Genomic DNA, 21,130 nt, shown 5'->3' with positions numbered 1-21,130 from the left:
ACAGCGGCTGTCACTCTCTCGGCCCCCACTGTTATATGGAGGGGGCTGTCATACTGCACATCAGAACAGTCTTGCAATTTACTGATTTTGGACCTATAATGAATTATTATAAAAACAATCTCACCAATGCAATTAGCCTTTATACATTGGATTTATAGGTGAACTTTTATTTTTGTAAAAATAGCAGAAAAGATGAAAAATTTGCTGCGACATGTAAAGGCAACCTAAATACCTATCAGCATGACAGGATTTTCATCTACCTAAAGCACAGACACACAGCAATCCTTTAAGTTCTTGCAAAACCAGAAGAATTTTACCAGCGTGATTACACAATCTGCCAAGAATGTGAGCACCGCAGGCAGCTCCGAGACACAGCCGGCTGTTTTTATCAATTGCACAAGTAGGATGATATGAATAGGACTATAAAACAGATTCACTGCTTTCTATCAGCGAGTGTGATGACATGATAACTGATCAGAAGCTGGCCCATGAGGATTACAATTAGATCACTGTACAGAAGACTAACTCATGTTCCAAGTGAAAATCCCTAAAAAAAAAAAAAGGTGACATCACTTCATTATAGAGAATCCACTTCTGGATGGCGTGCGGACAGGATGGCGCGCAGGGGGTGAAATAGCTGATATGTTTCATAGTAAGTCCCTATGAAGTATGGGATTCATTACATGGCAACCTGCACAAATCTGCTAGAAGTTAGACTAAGTATTCTGCTGGGACTCTCCAAGCCTTCTCACAGCTATTACATGCTCTGAACGAAATTACAACAGTCACATGGAAATTTACGTCTTTTCTACCCTAGAAACATATGGCAAGACATACTCACTGTGTAATATGGTTCTTGTAAGAAATCTCATGAATGCAATAATAAATCTATGCAGTACATTCTAGCACTACGTACAGTGGACTATCATTGGGAGCTCTGTTACTAGGGTACAAAACCCAAAATAATTATGGAACGGTTTACATCACTGCCAATTCCTAGAAAAGCTTATGTGGAAGAAGGATTCTCAGTAGAACAGGTATAAAGCCACAGTACAAGCAATTTTTATTTTGTCGTTTTTCCCCTCTGCACTCAGGGGGGCAGTTGAAAAAAAGCAACGCATGGGGGCATTCTGTCGTTTACAAATTTATTGAGTGAACTTTATTCTCTAAAAAGCGCATTTACTATTTACCATTTGGACGGTGCGGTAAAACCCTATTTGGCCAACACGTGTCCCTACCTGTCACTGATGTCATTATTGCAATGTTTACACAAAATAAAAAGTAACTTAACAGGCCGTAAAAGTTTCATGGTCTACAAGCAGAGATTCAATCAAACATATATGTAGACAGTGAGAGAGATGGAAGGGTTCCCACAATGCGACTGACTGCCAAAAAACACAGAAAGAGAGGGAAAGACCCTCTGGGCAACTGAGTGACAGGAAAACGGTCTCCATTGTGAGCGAATATGCTTGTCACTAGTAGCTGTCAGACAGCTACTTCCTGTCCACAAACAGCTGAATGATTACACATGGTTAGTTTATACACGATTTCAGGAACATAGTAACTATTTCATTTAGGGTACACTGTAATGAAATGGGTAAATCATATGGAAGGCCAAAGTTTCAAGGCTGAGACCAGGATCTCACACACACCGTTTAGTGCAGATTTTGGTTCAATTTTTTTAAGCTAAAACCAGAAGTTTATCCAAAAAGAAGGCAAGTATAAAGCAAAGACTAATGCATCTCCATTTTTTGTGTCCACTCCTCTGTTTGGCTATAAAAAGTGGACCAAAAATGGCATCAAAAGTTTGTGTGTAATCCTGGCCTAACTTCTCATACTATGTAAATAGAGATCTAAGGCCTCATGCACACGACCGTATTTTTTCCCACCCGTAAATACTGGTGTAAATACGGGTCCGGTGTCACACGTATTCCACCCGTTTTGCACCAATATTTACGAACCCGTGCCCGTAAATATGGGTCCGGTGTCACACGTATTCCACCCGTATTTACGAGCACGTTTTTGGCGGCAAAATAGCACTGCACTAATCGGCAGCCCCTTCTCTCTATCAGTGCAGGATAGAGAGAAGGGACAGCCTTTTCTGTAATAAAAGTTAAAGAAATTCATACTTACCCGGCCGTTGTCTTGGTGACGCGTCCCTCTCTTCACATCCAGCCCGACATCCCTGGATGACGCGGCAGTCCATGTGACCGCTGCAGCCTGTGATTGACCTGTGATTGGCTGCAGCGATCACATGGCCTGAAACGTCATCCAGGACGTCGGGCCGGATGTCGAGAGGGACGCGTCACCAAGGCAACGGGCGGGAGACCGGACTGGAGGAAGCAGGAAGTTGCCGGTAAGTATGAACGTCTTTTATTTTTATTTTTTACAGGTTTATACTGATCGGTAGTCACTGTCCAGGGTGCTGAAAGAGTTACTGCCGATCAGTTAACTCTTTCAGCTCCCTGGACAGTGACTATTTACTGACGTCGCTTAGCAACGCTGCCGTAATGACGGGTGCACACATGTAGCCACACGTTATTACGAGAGCTCCATAGACTTCTATGGACTGTCCGTGCCGTTATTACGGCCTGAAATAGGACATGTTCTATCTTTTTCAACGGCACGGGCACCTTCCCGTGAGAAAACGGGAAAGCACCCGTCGCCAATAGAAGTCTATGAGCCCGTTATTACGGGTCGTGATTATGACCCGTAATAACGGGAGTTTTTACGGTCGTGTGCATGAGGCCTAAGAGAGTGTCTTACTGAAAGTACTGGAATTCCATATCCATTGGAAAATGGAATATATCCAATAATTAAAGTGTACAGAAATGACAATTATCTACACATCAGACAAACTATAGCATTTAACATTATTTTTGGGTTTTCCCAAAATCAGATTAATATTTAAATACAGTAAAACTATTTTAATCTGGCGCATCTTCGTGACTTCATAGATTTTCTGGACGACTTGTAAAAGGAGAACATTCAGAAAGACCAAAGAAAAATCCATATTTTATTGCAGTTATGTGCTGCAAACGCTGCTAGATTATCAGACTTTCTGGATTATCAAGTGTCAGATTAAAGACGTTAGCTGTACTCACATTTGTCATTTGGCCTGGTTATTAAGGAGTTAAAACTGAATAGATAGATTTAAATACAAAATGTGATGAAGTCTTGCTGCCTGGCTTATAAAACTAAAACATTTGAATGATAAAAAACAACAAAAAAAGTATTCAGGAATCACGATCCAACATTTCCAAAACCAAGCCAAGTGCACGGCAGTTGGTCTGAATTTGGTTTTTCTGCACTCCGCATACCGTTACACCATTACATGTTACTTTTATAATCCTATTCTAACCCTTAGTATTTATGTATTAACGGATTACAGACAACATAAGGTCTGACCCTGAAATGAACTTATTTTCTGTACTGGCGTCAAATTAGTTCAGCAAAGAGAATCAGAAGATATAAAAGATGCCGTGTAACCGCCATAAGGAACAATCTGCAATGAAAAATGACAGGTACACAATTCTGTGTATAAATGTTTTGAAAGAAAGTATATATGAATAAAAACATAGAAAAAAAAAAACATTTATAACATTATTATTACTTTATTTTTTTTTAATCAGTTCTGGTTTTGCATTTGGGGGTATTCCTCCACCAACAATAATAGTGGCTATAACCTCCTTATCGCACTTACTTTAGGCCTCTTTGACACTTGCAAATTTTGGTCAGTATTTTACTTCAGTAATTAAAAGCCAAAAACAAGAGTTGGTCCAAAATACAGAGGAGGTGCAAATCTTTCCATTATACTTTTCCTCTGTTTGTGTTTCACTCCTGGTTTTGGGTTCCAAATACAGATGCAAAATACTGACCAAAATACTGCAGTGTGAACGTGACCTTAAAGTGATATTCCGGGCATCCACATGCACAGGAAAACAGTGGAGAGCTCTATAACAGGGACAGGCATTCAGCAATGATGTTGGTGCTCTATAACTTCAGCCAATAGCTGCACAGCACAACTGAACAGAAGGGGGTGTGGCCTTGACAACTGCTGGTGTCAGCTCAGAAATGTACATCGGTAGTTGTTCTTCCGTAAAGATTACCTGACCAGCTCTGGCTACAAATGCCTCTACATTGCGGAGGCCTATATGATTGTCGGATCAGGCTATACATAGCGTTTGTACTTAGTCTGTAACCATTGACCTGCAGCAGCGCCAACCGTGTGCACAAAGGTCTGCATGGGAGATGCATCCACAAAACAGAAGGATATTTTTAAAATCAAGAGTTTTTACAAAGTTACTTAATATTTGAAGAAAAAGAGGCGATCAAGGTGGCCATAGTCTTTAAATACAGCAAGACCAGTCGCATTGTAGAGAAATGACTGGGTGTCTATAAACATCCTCAAGCCAAATATATGTAGGGTTTTACAGCAAGCGTACCACAACAGCTTTAATCCACAAGATTTTAATCGCCCATGTGTTCCAGTATTATCAACATGGCACGGATCATTTCCATCAGACATCAAGCAACTGTTCACATGCTTTAGGATCATTTCAATTTGTTTTTCAATTGCATAGCGTGAATGAACTGATAAGATCATATGATGGAAGAAGTACACAGAATGCCAAGAAGCCATTCACTTCACTTCACTAGCCACGATGCAGAATTTCTATGAATTATACCATAAGAAATAAAGTGCCCCCTTTTACATAGGGAATCTCATCCATGTTATGGTGGAAAGAAATGGAGGGGTTAAATCATAAATTGGAAACAAAAGCCTGCTTTCAATTATAGAAAATATAACGTAGGAAGATATAGAAAAATGTTCACGTCAGATTTCAATTCCTGGTATGGGACACACGGGGACTGTGGTCAGGAGTAAAGGACACTAGTAAGTACACACTAAACATGTTAATAGGGATCCATTGCCCTGACGGAGGCCAAAAGAGGATTCGGCCTTCGTCGAGCAGGTATACAACGGTAAACATCTTTTTTTATTCTATTTTTTTAATGATGGAAAGCCATAGCAGGCAGCGCTACTCCCGCACGGCATACATTATTAATTTTTAATTGTATTTCTTAACAAGGAAGCCTACGTGTGGCCACTGCATGGCATCCGTCACAGGTATACATTTAATCATATACCTCGGGGAGCTTCCCCAGGACCAGAGTCCCCAGGAAGATAATCCGGCTGCGCTCGGCCCGAGGTTTGCAGCCCTGGCGTCACTGTCCATATATAAACAGCGATGTCAGGGGCTTTTCATTTTAAAGCCAGAGCATCGAAGCGTATATGGACTGTAACGTCAGGGACTTCTCCAGTCCCAGAGCCACCAGCCAGAGCGCTTCCAATGCTCTGGACGTGGACTCAGTTGTTGAAAGCCCCTGACATCACTGTTCATATATGGACAATGACGTCAGGGGTTTCTCCAGGAGTGGAATCCCCGGCCAGAGCGATGCCGACGGTTTGGCCGAGCATTCTGGCATATTAAAGCCCCTACTGTCACTGTCTATATATGGACAGTGACGTCACGGGCTTCTCCAGAGCTGGAGTTACCAGCCATATCGCTTCCGATGGTCTGGCCGGGGACTCCGGCATTGAAAAGCTTTTGACATCACTGTTCATATATGTAGCTTCCCCGGCACATCGCTTCAGTTAAGGCCCTACCCGGGTGGTTTGGGTGACATATGCCATTGTATACCTATACAGTGGGATACATTTCAGCCTTCTGTCATAAATATACCTCTGACGGAAGGCTATAAACGTGATGTGAACAGGGCTTTAGATCATTAGAACGACGTAAACAACGGGTAGGGTGATAGACCGAGATCAGTGAGGAGATACAAGGAGGTGCAGCACTGTGGAGAGATTTGTGGGTGAAAGGAATACATTTCAATTAAATTCTACAGTAAACGGGCAACCATTGCAGTTACTGGCACGGTAGAGGCATTAGTGTAGCGATAACAGAGGACTGCTTAGAATGAAAACAACACAGTAAACGAACTGCTGTAAGGATTAGGACTGTACAGGTTTTCAGTCTCTGCAGGTAAGAAAGAAAGTTTCCATTTACTGACAGCAAGCAGAGAGCTAAAAAATGTAAACACAAAGTATATTAGAAAGTAAAAGGTGTTTTCCAGGACTGAAATATTGAGTGACTATCTTTAAGCTAAGCACTCAATACCTACTCGGTGCTGGTCCGACTTTTGGCACACCCACTGATCAGCTGCACGAAGGGACTGTTTCCCTCATTGTTTACTCAAGCACAGTGCTGTACATTTGGTTGTGTCTGTGCCCGGTACTGCAGCTCAAATCTACTAAATGAAACTAAAACCTAAAAATCGGAGTCTGTCAGACTCAGATTTTTAGGTTTTTGTTTCCAGTGGCGGTTTTTACACCGTTACTTCCATGTGCACCATCAGCTTATTTGCTCAGTCCCTTGAGTACTTTACATGCAATTATGGGTTCGATCTAATTTAATAGTGTTGGGACTCTTTTGGTTGCTCTCCATATAGGTATAGTAAATTAAAGCAACTGTCCAGTAGTGAGCATAAAAATAATATGCAAGTCAGAACACATAGTTGATGCTTACTAATTTTATTTTTTTTCCTCAATGCTTGCTGCTAGGGTGCTGCTTAGCTTAGTTCCATTAGGGAAGCTACAGTTTTGTAAATGGAGCCTGACACAGTCTTGTCATTGGTTCACACTGCTGCTTCCTCCCCCCACACTGCAGCTAGGCCTCCTCACAACAGGCTCACCAGGAAGTCCGTGAAGGGAGAGACGATTTCTGTGACAGAAAGGGCAGAATGATTATAAAGTACAGATTACTAAACCATCAGTGAGAAAAAGATGACGTAATTGTCACATATTCTGAGGTAAAAAAGCCCTAGTAAGGGGGAGCCTGGAGAGTCACTTTAAATGTGACAAAGATGCAGTACCAGCCACAACCACAACAAAATGTACGACGCTGTGCCTGGATAAACAATTAAGGTTGTCCTGGATTAGAAAAACATGGCTGCTTTCTTCCAAAAACATCACCATACCAGTGTACAGGTTGTGTGTAGTATTACAGCTCAGCCCTATTCACTTTATTAAGCTGAGTTGCGATACCAGGCATAACTCATGGACAGGTGTGGTGCGGCTTTTGGAAAGTAGCAGACATTTTTTTTTTCTAATCCTAGAACCCCTTTAAGAGCACCGCGTCTGAAGATCTAATATTATTGGCTTAGAGGCCGTTTACATCACGTTATTTCCATCCGTCCGAGGTATACATCGGGAGAAGTCCTGATGTATACCTCCAACCAAAGAAAGAGACTTATCACAATGTATAGGCATACAGTGTGATACATCGCCCAAACTCCACAGGCACAGCGTTACTTTAAGCGATGAACCTAGGGAAGCCCCTGACGTCACTGTCCATATGTCTCAACTATGGCGTTCCTGGCTAGAGCAGCGCAAGAATTCTGACCTGGGACTCCGGTCTTGGGAAAGCCCTTAACAACACTGTCCATATATGGACAGTGACGTTAGGGGCTTTGTAATGCAAGAATCCCCGGCCAGATAGTCAGCAGCGCTCTGGCCAGGTTTTCTACATCTAGAGGGAGCCACTGACGTCACTTTCCATATGTGCACAGTGACGTTAGGGGCTTTGAGATCACGCACCCATCACACATAGTCTCCCATGTAAAACAAAAACAAGATAAAAAACCTGTATACCGCACGGTATACTTTTTTTTTGTGGGATTCTTCAGGATGGAATAGAGTAGTATACTACGTTATTCCATCCTCCAGAAAAAACGTATACCAATGAATACCAGCGGAAGACAAAAGGACACTCTATTGGACTTTGTCGGACTAATGGAGCCCTATGGACACGTTCAGTGTAAATGTAGGGAGCGCCCAACGTGCACGCTAAACATAGGGCCAAAACGCGATGTGAACAGGTCCTTATTTGCAGCTTTGGGCAAAATGATGATTGTTGGCGGGACGGCTAGTACACAGCTCAAACAAAGCCACCAAGTTTAAACCATAAACCAATATTGATACAAGACAGAAGAATACAGTAAAAAACCCCAGCAAGAGCCAACAACGATCACTTCAGCCTCATTCTACAGAAACCACAGTATTGAAAGCGAGAATTAGAGACTGTATTTTTTGTGCTGCCATAAAGCACTCGCAGCAGAGTCAGAGAAGAAAAAGCATGGAAGTCGGGTGTGGTGTACACTGTAATGGACAAAGCCCTTCTTTTATTTTCCTACATTGATTCAATATCATGATGCACACCTACAGTTTAACCACTAGGTGGCAGAATTACAGTTTTATTGTTTCAGAGCACCAGTATTTCCTAGAATTTCTAAAGAACCTTAACCCAGAATGCACTCAGTCACTGTAGCCCAAGTCTGCATTGGAGGAAGGGCAAGCTAGTTTACATATATAGCCTCTGGTAGGAAGAGCACAATAAGCTGCATGTACACCCCACTTAGCTGTGCTTTGTAGCACTCCGGATGCTTGGCTTGGAAACTACTGTAAAAATAATACAATGTACTCTTACCTGCATGGCCCTAAATAAAAGTAATAGGATTAACCCTTCTCTAAATACTCCAAAGCAAGTGTCCGGTACAGACGGCATACAAGAGAGTTCCTCTAAATGACAGACGTGATACCTCGACATGAACCCAGTTTCAGGATCTGTAACAATATGACACTGCATGGTGGTGACCTACTAAACCATTCACAGTAGACAAGAATCCAGGTGAAAAAGCTGTGTGAGCGAGGCCCAGGCGACAACCACAATCAATGACACCGTATCACGCTGTGTGGTAAAGAATGGGCCAGACACAAATCAGTGGCTAGAAGTAATCTCCAGCGCTGGAGGGAAGTGCTCAACCCTGGTGTGATCTGCTGCAGAAAAGATGTCACTCGTCAGCTTCTTCATACTCATATATGGGCAGTGAGAATATATGTACGATACACATATATATATATATATATATATATCATGGTTACCATTTAACCCTTTCTTTTATGTACCATGATACGTCACCGAGCAGACCAAGAGAGCTCGGTGGGTTTAGCTGCAGTCCTGTGGAAAACCACAAATAATCGCACAATGACAGTGAATGTGTGACCGTGTTTTGTGACCCCCTCCATATATTCATTGTGGAGGATTCTCTGGACTACATATATAGCATGCTATTCTTTTCTCAAGGCTTCTCACAGAAAAAGGCCAGATTAACTCGGCCGTGTTTGGTCTGTGAGATACGGATCCTATGTCGGCCGTATTTCCCAGACCGAACACAGTTCAGGTAGCCGGGCACCTAGCATTATAGTTTTCTCTAATGCTAGGAGTCCCCTGCCGCCGCGGGGGACTACTGCCCCATAATGTTATCATGTTTTCACTATGGGACAGTAGTCCCACAGGGACGCAGTGACTCACAGCATCATGGATGACTATGATTCTAGGAGTCCGGCTCTATGAACTGTGTTCATTCTGGGAAATGCAGCCGACATTCGGTCCGTATATTATGGACAGAACACGGCCGTGTGAATTCGGCCTTAGTGAGGGAAAATCATACGTGAAATCGGAGGCAAATAGAGGTACAGTATAGTCCTATAGATTTCCATGGGTGCTATATTCAGGATCTTCTAGGGATAATTATATAGTGTAAAGTGAATCTGAAACCAGTCAGTGCAGCAATTTGCTTGTGATATGTAGCGGGTATAACATTCCTTGGACACAGCGATGTAACCTTGTCAAGGTCACACGGAAGTGCCTTGAGATAGACTTACTGGAGGCCCCAGCCCATATGACGTTGCTTCACAGCCAACATCTCGACCATCAAGCCAACTTCTCTTTTGGTCTTCAGGCACACTGGTCATTCCAAGGAATACGAAGCACATGTTGTATAAACAAAGTGTTATTTCCATCACACATTGCTAGGATACGCCATCACTTTGCAATCGGTGGGGATCCGACTGCCGGGACCCTCACCAACCCGGAGAATGAAGAGGCAGCAGCACTGATTTAGCGATACATATCCTTCTAAGTAATAAGGTAAGACTTCCCTGGAGGCCCTGACCCACAGCAGTATAATTTAAAGATCACCCAAATCATAGTCCTGTTGCGCCTTTCAATGTCCCATGAAAACTATTTCCATAGAAAATTTGGTGAAGGAAAGTCCCTAAAGCTTGAGACATGAGATAGCCACCTCTGCACCGCTTATATTGGAGGATAAACGTTCCTCACGATGGCAGACCATTCATTTTCGTCAGGATCTTTACATAATACATATCAGAAATGCTCAGATAGGACTTCGAGGACTCAAGTAGCCCGTGCTTTCCCTTCAAACTTGTCTGCAGACTGCTATTTACAGCAGCCTGTAGTCCGTCAACAGTAGTGTCAACACAGACAGATTTAAAACTACCTGTGTCTGTTGATGGTTTTGCTGGACAACTGGAATAAAAATGGAAATTCCTTGTAGGTTATCGGATTGCTTCAGTGGCTAGAGAGAATATTTCTGGCTAATATTAATTCTGGCTGCAAATTAGATCCTCACTTTAAGAGAAGGAAAAGCTTGCAAACCCAAAAATATGTGCACCCTTGTATAATGTCTTCTGCTCGTATAGTAGAGTAAGGAGAACATTCTCCTATCCAGGTCTGGACACAGCAGGTATACACACTGTATGGCACATGTAAGTCTGATGTGAAGGTCGAGGCCATTTAATCCTGCGGGGAGCTCCTCTTTCTCTTGCAATCCACGCAAAGTCATCCAGCCAGGATTTCCCTTTCACTGCACTACATACTGGTTATCGCGCTCGCGGTAAGCTGCGGTTCCCGGATACCACCCATTCTCAGTTCCAAAAAGATTCCCTGCATATCTTTCTACAAGGTTATTGACATAAGTCGAATAACATCGTCCTTCACTCTACAATGCCCTGTCTTGGACTTCATAATGGAGATATTCAATGGCTGACATATGCGAGAACAGATGTATATTACAGTGAGAAATATACACTGGTATATACAAAAGAAACCAAACACAACTATTGGCACTACGCTCCGCCTAAAGCCTTCACAAAGACCTTTTCTACTCCCTGTAATGTGTATCAGCTCACACACTACAGTCCCATCCTTGCTATGATGCCCGTGTTGGCATACTGTAAGATGGCAGTTAAAAGATTAAACATATTGAAGTATGCAAATATTTACAATGCCGAGTGCCCCTAAAGTGCCAACAGGTCTGGCAACTGCAGAGACAACCAGAACTGTGATTTCAAGTGTTTTTCTGATAAATACTAGAACAATTATACCGTAACAATAAAAAAAGGATTCCCCTCATTTTTGCCATTATCAGTTAGTTCAATGGAACGGCTGAGCTCAAGATCCAAATCGGTAGAGCGAGTACTTTGCAGCTTTTAGCATCATAGCGCTCATCTAACTGAATGATTCTCGTTGTAAGTACGCAGCCCTTTTCACAAGCGATCAACATCCAAGTATAAATAGAACAGCGGCAATTTAAAGTTTGGCCTCAAGGACCAGGAGAATGATTTTTGTTTATTATTGCGCAAATGCAGAGAAAAGTAATTCTGTCATTTTTATTATTTTTAGTAAGTTTCAACTTCATTTAACTTTCCCAAGAGAATAGATTAATTTATATATTGTAACTATCGGCCATGACAGATGCTCTTTGAATAGAGAAAATCAATTTTCTGACATTGTCTTTTCTCTGCGTCATTCTGAAAAGACGCTGTCAGGCCATTCACTATAGCGGCCCAGTAAAAGACGCCACAGCCGATTCATTCTAGCAATTGGTTGGACTGTCACCAAAACCATTTTGTGCCATAAATTTATGACATATCAGAAGACAGATTTGTATACACAAAGATTTATTTCAAATGTGCCCCTATATGTAATATACATAGGCCGCTGTTCTAGCAAAAAATTATGCCCCAACAGGCGCTACATGACCATTCTGGGCTCCTTTGACTCCCTTGTGTAAATAGTCCCACTGTCACTTCATAGGTGGTAACCCTCCCTTTTCAATAGACGTGTCTCCCGATACGCAGCTACTTACAGGACATTTCCTGCTGAGAACCTCTATGGGGACCGCCATTTATTACAGCCGTTCTCTCCTGAAGTGAAACATGTAAGGAGGCTGAATGGAGACTTTATTTTTAGTTTACAAATGTCCATGTCCAACCACTGTTAGCCAACTCAAGGGTGCTATAGTGGAAGCAGGCAGTGAACAAGGCCGGTGTCCGCCTATATTTGTATAGGAGAAATGCCTCCAGAAGATCCATATGTGTGTTAATAGGAGGAATGCCTCCAGGATTTAGTGGGAAGAGAGAGACATTTTCCAATATGTCTTAGTAGCTATAAACCGCCTGGATTGAGAAATATATTTAGTAATAGCACCCTTGCTATCGGGCTTATACAGTTAAATAACAGACACAACAACGGAGGTTCATAGTCCTAATACTTTAATACACTTGTTTGTCTGTATGTTATATCTGATGTGAATACAGCGTTTTTAGTGTATACCATTAAAATGTCGATATAACTTAAATCTAAAACCACACACAGTGGAAGTATCCTATTGGGTTGTGTCCTTTATGTGTATCAGAAGTCATATATATGTGTATAGTACTTCCCCTGTGTGGTGTAATAGACCTGACTTGATTTAGGCTTTGCCGTCTCCTGACAATAAGCTGATCACAGGACATTCGCTGCTGAAAACCTCTACGACGGAAACAAAAAATGAGAGTCCAATTTCCCTGCAGCGCCACCACATGGGAAATTAGGCACTACACCGTTCCCATTTAAATGAATGGGCTGTCATTATAATGTAGTCGCTGTCCACTAGCTAATAGAGAAGGGTCATCTCCTCTCTACTAGCGCAGAATTCTTTAATCAATTATTTGGAAATGTTTTTTTATAATCAGACAACCCCTCAATAAATCAGCGAGGATTGTGGTTTTAAAAGGTTTAAACAGCCAAGATGGGAAAGTTTCGCTGATCTCTGCCTTTAGTGTGGCTGTCAATCACCGTTATCCTCGCACGGGCACAAGCCATGAGTACGCGTCACAGTGCCGGAACTGGTTTCATTTTTTTATAGCATTTACACTGCACGATTACCTCTAGAGCAAATAATGCAGTGCAAATATTAAGGGGTGCTCCAAGAATGACTAAAGTGGCCTCTATTGCAGTGCAGATACATGACAGCTGGAGTCTGGTGAGTTGCTATGAGAAACTCTTCCACTTGACACTTGTACTAGCATTAATGTCCGCCTTTGATCACACAGGGAACTTTTTTTTTTTGTTTCTGCATGGTCCTGCCCATCCATTCTTACTATTACTTTACACTCCAGCTCCGGCCGGCTCCAGGTTCATGTGGGCCCTTGGAGGACACAGACTTTGTAGGCCTATATATATATATATATATATATATATATATATATATATATATATATATATATGAGCCGGCCCGGAGCTGGAGTGTAAAGTAATAGTAAGAATGGATGGGCAGGACCATGCAGAAACAAAAAAAAAGTTCCTTCAACTGTAGAAGCAATTCACAAGTGACAGGAGACAACGACAACCAGACCCTGTAGTATCCTATTCAGTTATACACTGAAGACTGGGGTGCCAAGAAAACCTCTTTAGATGCAGAGGTTAATGGAAGGAAATGTATTCCAACAAATGCTATTTTTAAGACACAAAAATAGCTTTCCCACCATATGCTGAATAACTGAAGGGAAGCAACAAATAGGATTACGAATAGCTGTACATTTATAGAGTTCCTTCAGCGGACTAGTATAGAAAAACAAGGAAATTAAGACCTGTGTGAGTAGTGGATGATGTAGATCTATACAATGGATTTTTTCCATTTCTGTTACAAGGATCACAATGTGGAACAGCAAATATCACTGGTGCCCGGTAACGCTCGGTACATACCCGGGACTCCAGTATTGACACGGAGGCTAAACGTTTGTTCCTTACATATTCACAGACTTTAGATACATCACATTTAAATAATGCCACATGCAAATAATCAATCTATAATGGACTCCCTCTACTCTGCATATATCTGATGGGTGGGGTGCTAGGTAAAGAAGAGTTGCCCCCTTTGGCCTTTTCCCTTAAATAGTACCACTACCGACTATAGCTGGGTTGCATTTCCCTGGGTCATCGCTGACTTATCCTATTGATTCCAATGGCAATGCAGATGCACAATATATCACACGATACGAAGCATTTTCCATGGTAAAATTAATTTGTATTGTGGGAAAGCCCCCTCCTCAAGGAGCCTTCCCATATAAAAGAAATTGGATCCATGACCAGCTTAATTTGGCCATTAATCCCATACCCGAGTTTCTATCAATAATCATGGACACAGATAAATGTACAAATAATAATCTATAAAATACTAGAAAATCTATTTAGCAAGGCACATAACCTTCAGCTAGACTAAAGTGCATGCTGTCAAAGTATAAACCAATTATTTGGTATTAATGTACAATTTATAACTTTTGTTACTCAAAGTCCATAACACAGATATCGGTATGAATACAGTGTAAGGGTTAACAACTTCAGCAGTGTATCTGTAATCTTACTACTGGCCGTACTCCAAGGTTTGTTGTAATGAAAAAGCTGAACTATGGAAGGGAGGGCAATTCAAAAAGTAAAAATATAAAAAACAGGGGGGATCATACATTTAGTTTAGAAGTAGTGCTATGGTAATCCACCGTGTGAACTTTATTTCAAGACCAGGGATTTATAGCGATAACGTGTGCCAGGATACCCTAGCTCTGTGACACCTGGGGCATAAGTATAAGGAGTGCAGAAATTAGTCGTACCAGGGCCCTAGGACATAAAAAACCCATTGTCCCCTCTGTCACATGTTAATACAAATGTTTATTATTTCTGCACTATGACATCACCCTGCTAATATGATGCTGCATTTATCATACTGTGGCATCAATGTGGTGTTTAGCCTTTAGCAGTGATGTCACAATCCCCGATGCTGTGGAATTACTGTGTGCAATACTATGACTTTACAGCGTCTATTATCCCTGTTCTGTGACATCACTGTTTGTCATTCCTCTTATGTGACATCACTTTGTACATCATCTCTGTATTTTGATGCACCGTGACATGATTTCTGTACAAGTGACAACCCTTTCAGTGACTATTATACTTGTGCAGTTACTTTTCTTTAATCATTACCTCAGAGCTGTGACATCACAATCTTTATTACACCTGTGCAGAAATATCAGTTTCTCTTATCTCTGTATTGTGATATCATACATGCACCGTCACATCACTACGTTCATTATACTTGCACTGTGACATCCTTGCGGTGATATATCATGATGTACATTATCCGAGTTCTGTGACATAACTAAGAATTATTCTTGTGCAGTGACATCACTGTGTGCATTTTGAGATGCTCAGGTTACAGTCACACCTGGGAACTGCTGCTTGAGGCAACCCAACAGTTTCTCTGCCACACAAGGATACCAGTAATATAAAATTCATGTAAAGCTAGGTGGCCCTGTTTTTGCATTGGGGCCCAAGAACTCATAGGGCTTGTCCACACACAACAGAATTGCTGCAGAAAATTTCTGAAGCAATTCCGTTGAAAAACGCAGATATTCTGCTGTGGCAAAAACGCACAATTTCCTGCGGTTTCTACGGAAGAAAATAGTGTGTAGTTTGTTGCGTTTTTCACAATGTTAGGAGATGGAGACATCTCCTCTGAAAAACGCAGCAATTCCGGACACTTTCCAAAGCAGGAATTGACATGCTGCGGTAATTTTTTTTCGCACTGCAGGGTAATTTCTGGTGGGAAATTTTACGCAGCTTGTGAATGAGATTAGTTAAATCTCGCCCACTTTGCTGCTACTGTATTCTGCTGCGTATTTTCCGTCTGCAATTCCGCTACGACAAGCCCTTACACGCTGGCAGAGCAACACTTATAACGAAGCTCTTGCACCATTTTTCAGTCAGGGGTAGAGATCGAGTACTTTATTACTAGACCGCTGGCCATTGAATACACGGTGTATTTTGCTCTGCTTGAAATTGTCGTCAGGAATGGATTTGTATAAATTATACAAAAAAAAAGTTCTAACCTTACCTTGGGTTTGAGGGATATAAGGAGCCAGAAGTTTTGCCCTTTTCTTTTCATAGCCCTTCTGTGTAATATCCCCTGTAAACAAAAGCACAGAATGTAGGTAAATAAAAGATCAATGTCAAATACCCACCAACCACATGGAAAAATACAAACTACAGAATACAAATACGAGATTACCATAGAAGAAGTATCACCACATCCAAATCAATGTAAACCCCAAGGACTGTATGATTGACAGCGGGTAATAAATATGCAACACAAGGGCATTTCTACTTGTCTCTTAGGGTGTCATTGAGTTGCACACGCAAGCAGAAGGCGACTCATACATTGTATTACTACATGCAGATTGGTGAACTACATACATATTGAACTACATACATATTGCACCACTACAAATACATGTTATGTGCAATGCAATTGACCAGTTTCCATGCATTAAGGGATCGTCCACACGTGGAGAAATTGCAGCGAATTTTCCGTCCGGTATTGCGGATGGAAAATACGCAGCAGAATACGATAGCAGCGAAGTCGGTGAGATTTAACAAATCTCATCCACACGCTGCGTAAATATTCCGACCAGAAATTCACCAGCGCTGCGTATTTTTCGGACCGCAGAATGTCGCTGCAGAAGGTGGACTGAATTGCTGTGTTTTTCAGTGGAAAGGTCACCATGTCCCAGCATTGAGGAAGAACGCACCAAAATACGCACCATTTTCTGCCGTTTAAAACCGCAGGAAATGGTGCATTTCTGCCGCAGCGTAAAGTCTGCTACTTTCAACGGAATTGCTGCAGATATTTTCTGCAGCAATTCCGTTATGCGTGGACAAGCCCTAACTCGACACATTAAAACGTATATGTGCATTTATATTTACTACTCCTGTAATCAGTTCTATAATAATCATATTAAAGAGTAACTAAATGTTCAACAAACTTCTGACATGTCATAGTGAAATGTCAGTAGTTTGGATTGGTGGGGGTCCGAGCACTGTGACCCCCACCAATCGTGTAAGCGCTCAGCTGCCTCGTTTCTGTTCGGCTTTTACCAGAAAGCCGATATATCGGCATATGGGCTCATAGACTTTCCGATATATTGATTTCCAGAAAAAGCCGAACAGAAACGTAGCGGCTGAGCGCTCACACGAGTGTTTCTGGCGCTTTGTTTTAGCGACTGGTCGGGGTCTCAATGTTCGGACCCCCACCAATCCAAACTACTGACATTTCACTATGACATGTCAGAAGTTTGTCGAACGTTTAGTAAGGCCCCATGCACACGGCCGTAAAAATTATCCGTAATAGTAGACCTAATACGGTCCGCAATTACGGACGCATTCGGTACTATTGGCCGCGGACACCTTTCCGTATCGCTACAGATAGGTGTCCGAGCCGTAGAAGTGTACCGCAAAAGATAGGACATGTCTTATCTTTTGCTTTTTACGGGCCATGCTCCCATACTTTGTAAGGGAGCACGGGCCAAAAATGCGGACGGCCGTGCCCGCAATCGCGGCCCGTGATTACGGGCACGGCCGTGTGCATGAGGCCTTACACTGCTTCTTATTTCTCTAGAATGAATATATAGACTCCAAACAGAGTTGTAACAAGGGCTGGGAGCTGTTTACACCACAACTGTCCCCCCATATCATCTAGGCAGCTCTAAGATAATCCATATACCACAAAGAGACAAATAAGAGCCTTTACGCCAATGTATATATAAAAGTTTAAATCTTTATTACACAAACACTGTAAATAATTAAAATAACATAAAGAGACAACTCTAGTATAATAAGCGGAGACCGCACCAAATATTGTTGCTACCTATCATCCAGGGGTAGCTATATGACTATTACAGTAAGCATCTAATTACAGATCATCATAGCAGTAGTACACCATTCCTCAAAAGTAAGAGAAAAGAGAAAAACGTCTCCATAGGTAACAGGTTATAAGTAGGCAGAGGTGCAATACATATCATAGCAGATAGTGATATACTCAGAACATGACTGCTAAGTCACAGGCTTACCCATAGGTAGGGTCAGGTACGTATAGACAGGTGGTGTCCGCTCCGCTGCATAGACCCCGACGCGCGTTTCGCCACGTAGTGCTTCCTCAGGGGGATGTATCTCTTTATGTAATTTTAATTATTTACAGTGTTTGTGTAATAAAGATTTAAACTTTTATATATACATTGGCGTTAAAGGCTCTTATTTGTCTCTTTGTGGTATATTCTTATTTCTCTAGTTGTTCAGCCTTTGTGTCCCAGGAATTCCTTTAGTTTTATATTTCTGCCATTTTTTTCATGAACCAGAATGCTCAGGATGAACAGTGCGATAGGTCCCTCCCAGATAGGGAAAAACTGCAGTGCACAGAATGATTAAAGAGCCTATGTCCTGAAAAAGACGGAATACTTGTAGATAAACCTATCATAATAGACACAGGGCAGAACGCTACCCCGGTGCCAGGAGTCCAGAGAACGTGTACACAGATTCCCCATACCTGCTGAATCATCAGGACAGGCATTGCCGCGTGCCCATAAAAGCTCTCTCTGCCAGACTGGGTGCAGCGTCAAATCTATAGATTCAACTGGTACAAAGAATTGGTGTGCGGACCTTGTAGAGTGAGTGTCCTCACTAGTTTAACCCTTGATAGACACCTACAAACCTTTCGACCCTTTGAGTGCTTGTTTAAAGGGCAAATGTTTCATGACATAAAAACGTAAAACAAATATTTCTTTATTTCAGCAGGCTAGCCTGCATCGGTGGTTGTAATCTATGGAGGCCTCCTGAAATGACTCATTAAAGAAACTAATTTCCCTTGCCAATATATCACTTATTAATTTTACATGATAAAGTCCGTTTGATAAAACTGTGAAATGATTTCGCTGCCTAACAAATGATCTTGTGCAGTAAATGAGCAAATGAATAGTAACCGGGTGCTTCAGTATTTCCTGTTTCCTGAGCTTATTATCATACAAAAACACAGATAAGTGGGGGAATATGATAGCATTCTAACTACGCATTGCCCAACCAGTCATCTCAACTTTCACTTCCTCCACACGGGACGTGTGGCGCTAATCTGCTGCGCACAGGGATGAGCAATGTGTTTATGCTGGAGATACAGGGGATTCCGTAGACGGGTGGATCCATGGTCAGCGTCTACAATCAATCCCATCCAGGCTGCGGTGGGTTTCTCTGCCTCCGGCAGGATGTTATGTATCTTGTGATCAACAAGGGAATTAAGAAATTGCTTCATTCTAATGTTGTACAAAGAGCAGGGAAAGAGCATTTAACCACATCCACGGGTCAGGATACAACAGTGCATGTGAATGGGCTTTTCCAAATCCTATTCACAAGATGTGAAAAAAAAGCAGCACAAAGTTTAGGACATGCTGTGGATTTTCTACCGCGTGCTGGATTGCAGATTTTGCAAGAATATTTCGAAGTAATCCACATCGGAGTCCACATGTAAAAACAGGATTTACAATGCGGATATTGTGCGAATGTCTAGTCTATTTTTCCCACAAATAACGGTAGAGGTGAAGCATAGCCTTAGGCCGTATTCACATGAGAGTATTTCATGTCCATGTGCTGTCCATTTAAATAACGGACTGCACACGGACAAATGAAATTTATTGGGGCTATTCACACATCGTGTTTTTTCATGGAGTGTGTATCCGTTGCCTGAAACTCTCCTATTCTGGTCCAATCTTGGAAATCGCCCATTGAAGTCTATGGGTGCGTGAAAAACATGGACAGTACATGTATAACATCTGTGTGTGGTCCCTTTTTCACGCATCAGTTGCTAAAGAAATGCAGAGAAGAGAAAAAAAAGTTAAAAAAAAAGTGCTTGCAAACGATAAACATGGACGAGAAAAACGAAAGACACACAGAGACCACAACGACAGTCATACACACGAAAAACAGCCAGTTTTTTGCAGACGCAAATCAAAACACGCTCGTGTGAATAGGGCCTTAGAGTATTGAATCCAACAGCTGAATAGCTACTTATTCTATACGGTATATACAATAAAGTTGAAGCCTGATATAATCCGCTGTAGATGAGGATTTTACTGCTCATAAAAGTTTAGGTGAAATCCGCCATGAAATCCAGACCACATCCACGGCAGAACAGAATTCGCAGCACCATGCTGCATGAGGGGTTTGAAACTATGGAAATAAAGAATTGCGGTCAATGTGCTGCGTACTGGTGCCTAGTTTACTAGAAACCTACTGCTCATAGGCATCCGGGCAACAAAAGGGAAAACATCATTAAAATGGTTATCCCCTCGGGACAACCCCTTTCGGAGGCGCAGAGCCCACTCAGGGTTCCCCTTTTATTATCCAGAGTGGAGGGCTGCTGCAAAGAGGGGCTCCTGCTCTACGGGACGGTGCAACTATGTATTACACGTAGTACTACATTTCTATGGTTACCCGCAGCTTCCCGTGGAAAAAACAACAGACCTCGCCAGCGGGTCTGTATGTAGAAAAGGGGTAATGGGACACCAACTTTAACGGCTGATTTTTGGTTCTGATTTTACCCATGAATTAACCTTTTCTCCTATACCAACCAACCGGTGGCAATAAAAGATGTGGGGCAAGTTGCTCAATAAAATTGTGTGCTTTCTGCTTTCACTAATAAAGAGGTCACCCAACGGGCATTAAACCCCTCTGTTACCACCAAATTGCCTAATAGGGAATATGGAACAGAAATGTCCAAAGTCGGCAACCCCTATAAATTTAATCCAGCTTGAAGATTCATTTTAAGAAACCCATTACTGGCGGAACACATTAGATATTAGTCACCATTTGTCTATGAAGCCTCCAGACAGCCCCCGTAAATCTGCATTTAGAGTAAACAGACCAGACAAACTGGACTTTTCCCCAGAGATCAGGCGCTCCAGATGTGTCTGACAGATGAGAATTTCCCTCTACTGAAATAACGTGCACATTTGGTTACTTATCGATTACGTGTCTGACAAATATCTAATGTCTACGGCCAACTTTAG

At 42.0% G+C, this 21,130-nt stretch overlaps 1 protein-coding gene across 2 annotated transcripts in view; it reads right to left on the bottom strand.

Moving 5' to 3' along the window:
• Window positions 1-21,130, bottom strand: part of DIP2B (disco interacting protein 2 homolog B) — a 222,923-nt gene that overhangs the window by 94,182 nt on the left and 107,611 nt on the right. For both annotated transcript variants that reach the window (XM_075851921.1, XM_075851922.1), the window contains exon 2: window positions 16,138-16,209. In XM_075851921.1, the coding sequence (XP_075708036.1) occupies window positions 16,138-16,209 (72 nt within the window). The remainder of the gene's footprint in view (window positions 1-16,137; window positions 16,210-21,130) is intronic.

Source organism: Rhinoderma darwinii, chromosome 2 (assembly GCF_050947455.1).
Source record: "Rhinoderma darwinii isolate aRhiDar2 chromosome 2, aRhiDar2.hap1, whole genome shotgun sequence".
Taxonomy (NCBI): Eukaryota; Metazoa; Chordata; class Amphibia; order Anura; family Rhinodermatidae; genus Rhinoderma; species Rhinoderma darwinii.
This window is presented reverse-complemented; position numbering and strand designations above follow the sequence as displayed.